Raw genomic sequence first — 11,763 nt, forward strand, 5'->3', positions numbered from 1 at the left:
TTCAGATCTACTTGAGACAATCGACGAGTCGATCAACAGGACATGCCAGAAAAAAAACAACCAACCGAAAAACCAAAAAAAAAAAAAAAAACATGTGCTGGGAGATGGCGAGGCACAGGGTGTGTGGCTGGAATATAAGTATAGACTGTCATTCACTTAACAACACATCGTTGATAGCTTCTTCTTTCCACTTCCTTCAATTACTACTAAATATGGCTTTTACTGACTACATAAAAATATCCGGCTTCAAAGCGGATTTACAGTCACGAAACTTTAGTATTTACGGCCAATGGCTCGGAATATTTCTGGTGTTCATCTCTATCGCATTGGGTATCACCAATCTTTTCCACGCCAATGCTGTCATCGTGTTCGGCATCCTTGGCATCGTTCAAGGTGTGCTTCTTGCCTTTGTTGAGATTCCATTTCTAATGAAAGTTTTTAGAGTCCCTGATAGGTTCATTACCTTTGTGCAGACTTTGGATAGCAATCTCAAGAGGGCTTTGTTTTACGCAGTCTATGCTCTTATTCAATTTTTGAGTCTTATTTGTAAGTCCACCTCCTTGATTGCATTGGCTGTTTTATATACTATTGATATGGTGTTCTATGCCTTGGCTACTGTTCTTAAACAGGACTTCCACAAATCTAATGTTGTTGCAACTGTTGACGTCACTGACAGGCCAGTTGATGCTCAAGTGAGAGATGCCTTGTGAGGAATAAGCAGGTAGAGCGTTGGATCTTTCATATTCTATTCAGTCTCGATTTTAATTTCGGTCTTTGTCTACTCTGTTTTGTGCAAAGAAAAATAGGTCTATTTTCATCGTGTATATTTAAACAAGTAAAAACAAAAAAAGTATGTATGAAGCCAATCATAGACCTTGAGTTCAGGGCTTCAAGCCGTGAATCTTCCGCAAATGCTGCTTAAGATTATCCTTTCTATTGAATCTCTTACAGCAGTCAAGCTGAGGACACGCAAAAGGCTTCTCCGATGAATGCGACCGCATGTGTCTTTTCACATGCTCCGGCCGCTGGAATCTCGAATGACAAAGTGGACACTCGTGAATTTTCTTCTTTTCGTTGCTTCCCTTCTTAGATCTAGATTTCGAACGTGCAGATTGTTCCGGTAAATCCAATTTTGACCTTTCAAAATCGGTTAAAATAAGTGTAGTTGGCTGTCTAGTCTTACCCTTACCTTTCTTGTTCTCGGCAAGTCTTTTCGACTGGGTTCTTTTCAGTCCTGGTGGCAATATCTGTAAAATTTCTTCCTCTGGTAAGCTTTCCTTACCGGATTGCGCGTGAAAAACAGATGCTGCAGATGCCGCAGAGGCTGCAGTTGATGGCGGGGTCATATACTGAGTCAGTGGGTTATTCGAATTGGTGTAAATACTCGTTGGGAACATACCCATGTATTCAGGAGCTGTAGGAATCGATGTGCTCGAAGAAACCGAAGAGGCCCTGGGAACTGGATGCGGCACTTGTGGCACCATCATTCGATGTGGTGATTGCTGCTGCTGCGGCTTCTGGTTCGGATCCTGTGACTCTTCTTCCATATACTGGAGTGCTGCTTCGGGCAGTTCCGATATAGTAAAGCTTTGGTGTATGGAAGAAGTGCGAAGAGCAGCAGTTTTGGCCTCCTTCGAGGCAGCAATTTCACTTAAATTCATTGTTGATCGAGAGCGAGCCAATTTTCGACGGAGGATCTGTGGTCCCACTTGTATTGTACTCACCCCGTTTTGAGGTGGCATAGACTTTGTACGCGGTAATCTATTGGACCCGTATTGAGATTGCATATCAGAAGTATAAACAATCTTACTATCATCATTTGAATGAGCATCTTCAACATTATCTGAGTCTATCAACAGCATAATATCCTGGGGATTGTTGAGAAGGTCCTGATTAATAAACGAGTTAGAACCATCATATGAAGAATGCTGCCGTTGCAGATGACGTTCCTGAATCTGCTGCTGACTGTAAGCATCTAGATCAGACAACTTACCACCAAACTTAATGCCGTCATGCGAAGAGCCACTAGACTCTTTCATTAACAGTGCAGGTTCTATAAACGTTTTGGCCGGATCCATATCAAGATCGTCGCCATCATCAGCATCGGCTTGTTCATCACGAAGGCCATCCATCCGCGTACTAGGTGTTCGCAGTGGAGTAGCCAGCGGAGAGATAGAAAGACGATGATGCTGCTGCAATTGAATGTCAGTGTCAAGGTGACCAAGAGATATAGATGTTGATATTGATGATTGCTTTCTGTGCTTGGTGATCTTGGGTGACAAAAATGCTGGTGGTGTATAAAACGGGTTGTTACCATTAGCAGGAGACTTTTCACTCAATCTTACCCGTCTATAGGAACTACTGCTGGACATAGTCAGCCGACGCGGTGTGGTGATCAGATCGCCACGACGCACAGGAGTCTGTGCAGGAGTAGCCATAAGATTACCAGCCGACTTTTTGCGAAGACATGAAGAACTCGACGAATTCTTCAAAGGCGTTCTGACAATGTTTAAATTGATAACATTGAGGTTGTCATCGTTGTTTGTGGCGGATGCAGTAAGCGAGTTAGATGAAAGCGAAGGGCTGATATGATTGTGAATTGAGCTGACAGACGAGATGGTAGAGTTAGAGAAAGATGGTGGAATGGTTCCACCACTTCTAGTCGTCGCTCCAATTGGAGGATAACGCAATGTCGGATCCATATTACTAGAGATCGGTACAAAATCCATGAGTTCATCAGTATTTCTTGAATCATAACTTTGGGGTTGCTGTTGTTGTCGTTGTTGCTGTTGTTGTTGTGATTGGGATTCTTGTGGAGAATCTTGAAAAGGTCGCTCTTGCAATAATTGATCCTGATTCTGATCTTGCTGCTGTTGGAAAAAACGCTCATGATCAAATTCAAGTGCCTCAAAAGCATTTAGCGAATTTGATAATCCATCACTAAAAAGAGGAGATGATGAAGGAAATCCTTTGAAGTTGGAGGAAGAACTACCAGGTGGGGTAGAAGTCATCATCCCTAATTAGCGCTAATTGTAGTCTATGAAGAGCAAAGAAGAAGATTGAATGACACAGGAAATGAAGATCGATGTTGAAAATATGCCTTTATCGGAGGTGATCTCATGAACAATCTGCGAATGGGATAGTCAACGGAAAGTACTCTGCACCAAGAAACAAAAATGGTGATCAAACTTATGGAATGGGAACTTTCTGATGGTATGCCTAGAATCTCCGGGTACCGTTCAAACTCAAGCAAGACAAAACAGAGCCAAGAAACAACCAGATCTATTGAATTATGGAGGTAAAGCAAAAAAAAAAGATCCAGGAAAGTGGTAGTTGAGAGTGAGAAAAGCAGGCGTATCAAGGAAAAATGGTGAGAACGAAAAAATTTTGAAAATTCAGGAAGTGAAAATGAAACTGAAAATTTGGGCTCATTCAACCAGATTTTTTTTGCTCTCTATTTTTCTTTGATTGTCTTTTGCGGTTACCAGGAGTAAAAAAAAATTAAGATTTCAGCCGACTAATCGGAAATTCCGTTTGCGGAGGAAAGGCTCAATAACCACAACTGCTACTCGGTCACTTTAGACAGACTGCCAAGGAGCTTTCACATCAACACAGATCACAATTGAGGGGCTATTGGGGGGGGGGGGGGTTACGTGACTTGTGTAATACATTCTAGCAACTCTTCGTAGGTTCCGTCTAAATGTTGCATGTGTGAAGTTTATTTGCCTTTTACCATAACTAGACTCTACGTGTGGTCTGACGTCTCCGTTTCCGAAGCAAAGCATTTCTATTATTATTTCTATAATTAATTTATTGATTGTTCATTTCTTCCCTCTGCGCAACTAACGCGTTAACTTAATTTTCTAACTTAGGAAACGACGCGTACGTTTTAGGAAAGAGAGCGCAGATCGTGAAACGCATTTTTCCTCATTGGGGGAAATGAAAAACAGAAACAAAATATTGCTAATTAGTCAAATATAACAATGTAAATTTATTAACCATTACCCTCCCATATATACAAGAATCTATATATCCTTACACTCCCGCAACAGATCATAATATGTCCTAAATATCACATTACCAATCCATCGATCTTCCCCCTACACTACTATCCAGATCATCAACCAACCGGCTTGTTTCATCATTCTCTTCCTCTCCATCTTCCAGTAGCAAGTATTCTCTTTCACGCCGTGCCAGAGCCTCGTTCTCTAAAACAACCAATTTCTCCATGTTATGGAAAAATTGCTTTTCAAATCTCGTTACTTTTTCTAATGAAACTGTGCAGAGTAATAAAGCATTGTCACTTTTGAAACTCTTATTCACTTTATATTGCAACCGTTTCACAAGTACATCTAGTCTTCTATAACGGTCAATTCCGTATGAGAGATCATACCGAAGCATATATTTTACGAAGAGCGGGTACCACTTGGGTAAAACTTCGTCATCAATTTTCAAAAGGTAGTCTAAAACCATCCGATTAGAGTTATAATTGATCAATCTATACCGCAATCTCATCGTATTGATGATGCGGACCATTAGCTCTAATTTATCCTTAATCTTACAATCTTTCAGGAATATTGTCAGCGTAGAATTTCTGGGCTTCACGGGATTATCTTCATTTAATGCTTCTGCACTCATAAATCTCCAGCCCTTCTCAAACTCGTTCATTTGAAGGTATTTGAAAACTATCGTGTTCATGCAATTAACGTCAAGTTGTTCCCGTGGCTGGGAACAATAATATTTTGCCATCTCTTTTATTGAGGCTCCTTTATTGAGCATATCCGTCAATTGAATGTCATGGAATTTAGAAACCCCGTTCAATTTTTTCTCAGTCATTAATTTGAGCATCCATACTTTTGATTCTGATTTGGAAGGTAGAAGACTCAAAGTCAAATACCAGCTGACCAAGTCAGGCTTGACTCCCTGTTTTACCATATGCCGTAGAAGAGATTCCCACATGACTAGTCTTTCCAACACCACATCTGTACGGCTCATATAGTTCTTCCCCAGAATATTGAAAGTGAAAACGTTCGCCTGTACACCTAATTCGTCCATCTTTCTGAAGACCCTGCTTACCATACTGGAATCTCCCTTAGACGAGAAGAAGTCCACCAAATCATTAAATATACCCAAGTCTGTCAAATTGAAAGAGTCATTGTTCACAATCTTCTTCCTAAAGAAGCTAGCTATCTTATGAGAATTGTTAAGATATTTAAACGATGTTAGTTGGTGTACAAGAGCCGTAAACTCTTCCTGGTCTTTTTCCAAAACTGGTTCATCGTCTCCGCTTTTTGATTCAAATGCCTCCAAATCAGACACTATCGTGGGAAAGGTCTTCAGCCAGTATACTTTGAAAATACGATGGAAGTCACTCTTCTTGTATGTTAAAATCGAGTCGACAGAGCCATCAACAACAAGTTCAACCAAAATCTTTGCTGTTCTTTCGATTAGTTCACTATCCGTGTTCGATACCAGCTGACCGTATTTTTCACTAGTATAATCCATCGCCTTATTTTCTGAACTTGATTGCAGCTTCTGGCTTAATAAAAGCTCTCGAATCTGCTTATTGCAATCAAAATTAAGTGAACTGGGTGATATCGATGACAATGAAGGCGGTAATGATGACGATATATTTTTCAGTCCTTTGTTAGAGTCCACAAATGTATGTGTGCTTATTTGATTGATATGCGTTCGAGATTTGAGCAAAGGAAACAGTCCGAAAGGCCGAAGCGCTCGACCTACTGCCCATCGCTTTGATATTCGATTAAATGAATTGAAGTTCATGCTATGCAGCCTCGAAGCATTCTGATCTCTAGAAACTTGATTCTTGATAACGGCTTTAACAATATCTCTCCCTATCCAGATAAACTGAGTAGGGTCTGTAAAAAATTTTCAGAATTAATCTCGGTTGAACTGCATGTGCTCCACAGACACGTGACAGTCCCTAAACTAATTGTTAATTCTTGAAACATCACTTATTACTTCATTTAATCTAATTGGCAAGCTCTATATATCCAGTATCATCGTTATACTCTAGTTTAGTTCCCCAACTCGAACTCACTTTAGTCAAATAATCGCTAATCTCATGTCCAACTTTGGAATCGACCAAGTATGGAATACCCCTCTGCATTCTTGGTTGTCTGGTCATATCGAGGTCAATAGGAAGTAACTTGAAACTTATCTTTCCATTTTCAGAGTCAAATATTGCAAGGGCATTTCTAGAAAACTTCGTATTGGCATTGAAGCCTCTAAATTTGCCAGTCTTTGGATCATTGGCCCTATTTCTATGAAGATCAGAAGGTCTGGAGTTGGCTGGGAATCCATATGCCTCGTACATCTCTGGAGGAATAAGCGAGCAACCAGTTTCAAATTCCATTAGAAGTGATCCGATATTGTAGAGAATTGGCTTCCCTTTGTAGATCTCCACACCCCTCATGAAATGAGCACCATGACCGACAACGGCATCTGCACCGTTATCAATGGCCTTCCTAGCAAAATCCTGTACAAATTCAGCAGGCACAGGATCATACCAATTGTTGTTAAGACCTTCATGAGTATGCAAACTGACAAAGTTGAAATCAGATCGATATGAAGAATCCTTGATACTTGTGAGAAGAGCTTCAGCATCTTTCTCATTGAAATATGTTTTCACATGAGCATGGTCACCACGTTCAATATCCAAACTACCTTCAAACATCGAACCTAACTTGAAATGTCCATCTGGGAATGGAGGTTGAATTTCCACTTCATTACATTGTCTAAAAGAAGCAGCAGTGCCTAGAGCCTCATCGATCTTCTGTAGATTTTTGTACAAGTCGGCCGGTAGCACATATGATCTTCCCCATCTCAACGGGGCGACACCAGGACGGGCAACAGTTCCGTTACCCGAATTAGAAGCTAGCATAACTTCTGAACGAGTTGAACTTGTTGCAACCACACCGACCCTGCCATGAGCTGTGTCAAGAAATTTAGCAAGAACTGCCTCATCTAGAGATTTTCCAATACCCACAGGAATTAGCTTTCTTTCTCTGGCAGCATTAATTGTATTGACAACACCATCAGTACCGAAATCGCCTGAATGATTATTAGCAAAATTGACTAGTCTGATGTTGAGGTCGACAAATTCGTCTAATGTGTCCTCGGTGACTGATGTAACATAGCCTCTGCCGGCTGCAGGTGGATGAATGTCCGGCTTAGGACATGTGAACTCAGCATTGGCAAAAGCTGCATCTGAGTTCTTAAGTTCACTAACGATCTTGGGATCGAGTCTTTCTGCCAAGTTTCTGCTTGAGAACAAGCAATCTCCTCCTACTGTAATCCGCATGATTCTATGTTGTACAGCACTAAATGTATGAAAAAAGCTGTAAACTCTTTGAAAAAAAAACGAGTATTGAGTTTATCAGGCCTTATATAGATTGGCCCGCACTAAAAGAATGCACCATCAAGTATGGAAAATCTACAATGCGGGGCTGTGAACTAGCCAAACATGCACATGCTATGCTACACTATTTCTATACATTGATCTTCTCAGGGTTTTCCGTCGGAAAATTAATCTCCTATATTTGGAATGCCGAAGATTCTCAGGGCGATGAGATGGCCTTTCAAATTCCGATACTTTCAAGACCAAGGCGCCACACCCTTTTAAGTAACTTTCTGTGCTTTTCCTCGGATTTTTATGGCATCAAAATTTTTTTATTGTTTCTAAGACCCGCTAAAACTTCTTTAAGAGGAAGGGGTCACGAGAGAAATATATTTCATCTCTTGAATGCCGGTTCCGGAAGCCAAAAGGCCTGTTTTGACTTTCAACACTCAGAGTTTGGCTCACTCTATCTCACGTGCAGACAATGTAGATATATGTAATACTGTGGCTTTTCATCTTGATTCATCTGGGGCGCCCCTATTTCATGCATATGATGATAGAACCCTTTGTCATTTCTCAAAATACCGTTTAGCACCTAAAGACAGATACGGAGGCGTCTCAAATACCGAATACTATTTAACCCCTGGATATGTACTCGTAGGCTAGTTGAAAAGAAGTTGCCTTCTGGTACTATATATCGGTTAGTTCATAGTAAAAATGACGGAATCGGCTATCTGGAAAGGTACGAAACAGTTTTTTGGGGCCGTGATCCTCGGTATAGATCATCAACCTGAAGTTGATGATGCTGAAATCGAAAAGTTTGGTGACTCTGAACAACTCGACGAAGGTGCCCCAGTGGAAAAGAAATCTCCCTTGGGATACAATGTCAGTCATTTAACAGCATGTTATTTGATTATTCAAGGTGTTATTGGTACGGGTATTTTTGCAACTCCTGCTACCATTTTGAAGTCCATCGGATCTGTCGGTGCTAGTTATCTATTGTGGTGTGTTGGATTTATCGTTAATCTTTTCATCGTGTTCATGTACGTTGAGTACGTTACCTATTTCAGAAGAAGATCGGGAGCCCAGGTGGTTTATTTGGAGCAGGCATATCCTAATCCTAAATTTATGGTTCCTGTCATGTATGCAGCCGTGTCTGTGACTCTTTCCTATATCACTTCATCTGCTTCATCCTTTGCTCAATACGTGTTCAAAGGTGCTAACTACGATGCTACCTCCTGGCAACAGAGAGGACTAAGTGTTGTTCCTCTTCTTCTTGCAGCTTCTCTTGTGGCTTTGAATACCAAGTGGTGCATGAGACTAAATAATCTAATCGGTTTCTCCAAAGTGATTTTCATTTTATTCGTTTCCTTTTCAGGATTTGCTGCTCTTGCGGGTTCCACCAAGGCTCCGAAGGATCACAGTATCTTCCATAATGCTTGGGAAGGTACGACCCGTGATGGTAATGATATTTCAAATGCTCTTTTGAAAGTTATTTTCTCATTCGGTGGTACTCCTTACGCCTTTGGTGTCGTTGCTGAAACTCATCCAAAGAACACCATTAGAACCTACAAGTATTTTGTTCCGTTTACTTTATTCCTCATCTTCATTTTGTATATCCTCTGTGTTACTGCTTACTACGCAGGTATCGGTAACAAAGAGGAAATTACAAAGACTGGTAACTTGGTTGCAGCCGTCTACTTCCAGAAGATCTTTGGTAACGAATCGGCTGTCAGGGCCATGTGCGCATTTGTGGCACTTTCTTCTTTTGGTCATTTGCTTACTGCGTTTATTGCTCATTCCAGAGTTTTGAGAGAATGCGGTAGACAAGGTGTGCTTCCATATCCAAGGATATGGGCTAGCGTTAAACCTTTTAACACACCTATTTTCCCTATATTCGTCACTGTCTGTGTGAATTTGGTTGTGTTGCTTGCGCCTCCTCCAGGAGATGCTTACAACTTTGTTGTCGACTTGGGTTCCTATGCCGATTACATCTTCAACGTTCTATTGGCCATTGGTCTATTCAGGGTTCGCCGTGACAGAAAGAGAAGAGGTTTAGGATACCGTGAATTCCATATTCCAACGATACTTTTACTTATCGTCTTACTTTGGTCACTCTTTGTGCTTGCCATGGCATTCGTGCCTCCTAAGGGCACTTTGATTGGTAGCGATGTTTCTTTCTTCTATGCTACATATCCTATTACCACGTTTGGTATCTTTGGATTGTGTGTTGTTTACTACTTCTTCTGGGCTTGGATTATTCCAAGGGCTAGAGGCTATAAGCACAGAGTTGTTACTTATGACCTGCCCAATGGTGAAAGAGGACACAAAGTGCTCAATGTTCCACGGGAAGAGCTTGAAGAGTGGGACAGAGAGCACAGCTCATCAGCAAATGGCTTGAACTCAATAGGCTATGATGACGAAGTGACAGGAAGCTTGGAAACATCAGTTTACAAAGTGAACACCACCAACTCTAATAACTCTTCAAAAAAATCTGTTCCTGCCGCTGAGAAAACTGAAGATCATCAATAAAGGGCATAATCTACCCGACAACTGTATAGAATACATAAAATAAATGACATTAATGGATACAAATATTCGTAAATAGATAGTTCTAAAGGAGAGTCCTTTTATGCACATTATTTAGTTCATAAAAGTGAGGAGCGCTGAATAAAATTTTTTTCTACAAAAGCGTTAACCGTCTTCAGGTATTGTGCGCTACTTGAACAGCGTATTAAGTGTGCCTTACCGTCAATATGTCTAGCAGAGAGGGATTTGTTCCACCATCGGCAGCCAATCTTGGTAATGCTGCTTCAGGTATTCAGAGTATGAAAAACTATGGCTGCAAGTACATATGTGCGCAGTGTGCCAGTACTTTCACATTGTCTCCCAAGGAGCCAGTGAGATGCAAGGAATGCGGACACAGAGTGTTGTACAAGGCTAGAACGAAGAGGATGGTTCAGTTTGAGGCTCGCTAAAGAGCTCAAACCTTTTTGTATTATGCTTGTTATTGGTGGGTTATATAGATTAAATCGATTACTAATTTGAACGACTTGATAAAACAAAGGCATGATAGGAGAGCGCGAGTTCTTTTCTTAGCCTTCGGTAGCCATGACTCTTTGGGGGTTTAGGCGGTCAACAGTCAGACGGTTGAGCGACCTCTGCTTCCATTCAGATTCCGAGGGTGTAAAGTATCTCAATAATTATAGACACGAACAAGAGACACAAATATTGGCAGAGTTCTTGCAAACCCTTCCAGACAAGCCGCAATACCCCAAACGAACCAGTATTGAGAAGAATATTGCAGAAATAACCACACTATCTGGATGGAAAACACCACAGTACTATGAGCATTTGGTTAGAAGTCGAGGAAAGATGCCTCAACCCCCATCAAATATGACGTATCGAGGATTCCAGCGATACCTCTTGAAATTATCTCTGCGTAATGATTGGACCACCAACCATAGTAGAAGGGAAATATGGAATTTCATTGACGGATTTCTACGAAACGAAAGGAACAACGGCTATCAAGTAATACTAGGAGAAGACAATCCGGAAGAGATATTAAACCCAATATTATGGTGGCTCGTAAAGAATGAAGAGAGAGATGCCGCTAGTCAGATGATCAGGCAGATATACAACAGATTGAAGGAGGAGAGTAAGAGAAGTGTGGAATTCTATAACATATTACTTGCAGGAGCAGGTGGGATGTGCCGATATGGCAAGTGGTTTTATTTGGATCGACTCTTACGAGAGATGATAGAAGAGAAGGTAGAGGCCAATGACCTCACTGCTCAATTGCTGTACATGTGGATTCCAGATTGGGACATAAAAGTTGAAATGTTGGGAATGGAGAAGGTACAATTAAAGAAGAACGGAGATGCAATAATGGATAGGATCTGCCTTGAAGGGGGTATATCCGAAGAAGAAAAAGGAGAACGGGTATCGAGTGACAACCAGATCATTGAAATTCCTGCTATCTACGAAGGAAAAGTCAATTTAATGTTGATGTCGCAGTCATCCTTGGATGTCGATCGAACGGTGCAACTCTTACAGGAACAGATACTAGCAGGATGGAGGCCGAACTTGCTTACTGTGGATATTGTTACGAGCATGCTCGAACGTATATTAGACTATGTGAGCTGTGTTAAATGGCTCTATTTTTGTGAACGGAAATACGGTCTAAAGGTGGGTCCATGGGTGTCGCACATTGACAGTGTGGTCGCCGAGAGATATGCGGGGGGTAAAGTTGATACGAAGGTGTACGAGGCAGGACAGATAGGAAAGACAATCAACTTATTAAGGTGGTGGCGCCTTTCGGGCAATGGAGAGCTATTTGAACAGGAACTGAATGCTGTGGAAAGTAATACATTATATAAAGTACTTCTGCACGTGCAATAACT

At 41.2% G+C, this 11,763-nt stretch overlaps 6 protein-coding genes across 6 annotated transcripts; 3 read left to right on the top strand and 3 right to left on the bottom strand.

The window, feature by feature from the left end:
* Positions 1 to 212: 212 nt before the first annotated feature.
* Positions 213 to 710, top strand: FOA43_000609 (uncharacterized protein; the record flags this gene model as incomplete). Its single annotated transcript, XM_038920936.1, has 1 exon — positions 213 to 710. The coding sequence occupies one exon, from the start codon at positions 213 to 215 to the stop codon at positions 708 to 710; it is 498 nt and encodes a 165-aa protein (XP_038776864.1).
* A 171-nt stretch (positions 711 to 881) lies between these two features.
* Positions 882 to 2,890, bottom strand: FOA43_000610 (uncharacterized protein; the record flags this gene model as incomplete). Its single annotated transcript, XM_038920937.1, is given in 2 exon segments — positions 882 to 2,870; positions 2,885 to 2,890. 2 exon segments carry the CDS (start codon positions 2,888 to 2,890, stop codon positions 882 to 884), a joined length of 1,995 nt encoding a protein of 664 aa, XP_038776865.1.
* A 1,187-nt stretch (positions 2,891 to 4,077) lies between these two features.
* FOA43_000611 (uncharacterized protein) lies at positions 4,078 to 5,505 on the bottom strand (the record flags this gene model as incomplete). The annotated part of the gene is made up of 1 exon (XM_038920938.1): positions 4,078 to 5,505. One exon carries the CDS (start codon positions 5,503 to 5,505, stop codon positions 4,078 to 4,080), a length of 1,428 nt encoding a protein of 475 aa, XP_038776866.1.
* Positions 5,506 to 5,992: 487 nt separating this feature from the next.
* On the bottom strand, positions 5,993 to 7,324 carry FOA43_000612 (uncharacterized protein; the record flags this gene model as incomplete). Its single annotated transcript, XM_038920939.1, has 1 exon — positions 5,993 to 7,324. One exon carries the CDS (start codon positions 7,322 to 7,324, stop codon positions 5,993 to 5,995), a length of 1,332 nt encoding a protein of 443 aa, XP_038776867.1.
* Positions 7,325 to 8,077: 753 nt separating this feature from the next.
* On the top strand, positions 8,078 to 9,892 carry FOA43_000613 (uncharacterized protein; the record flags this gene model as incomplete). The annotated part of the gene is made up of 1 exon (XM_038920940.1): positions 8,078 to 9,892. One exon carries the CDS (start codon positions 8,078 to 8,080, stop codon positions 9,890 to 9,892), a length of 1,815 nt encoding a protein of 604 aa, XP_038776868.1.
* A 579-nt stretch (positions 9,893 to 10,471) lies between these two features.
* Positions 10,472 to 11,761, top strand: FOA43_000614 (uncharacterized protein; the record flags this gene model as incomplete). Its single annotated transcript, XM_038920941.1, has 1 exon — positions 10,472 to 11,761. The coding sequence occupies one exon, from the start codon at positions 10,472 to 10,474 to the stop codon at positions 11,759 to 11,761; it is 1,290 nt and encodes a 429-aa protein (XP_038776869.1).
* Between the last annotated feature and the right edge of the window lie 2 nt (positions 11,762 to 11,763).

The sequence above is a fragment of the Brettanomyces nanus genome, chromosome 1 (genome assembly GCF_011074865.1).
Source record: "Brettanomyces nanus chromosome 1, complete sequence".
NCBI classification, from domain to species: Eukaryota; Fungi; Ascomycota; class Pichiomycetes; order Pichiales; family Pichiaceae; genus Brettanomyces; species Brettanomyces nanus.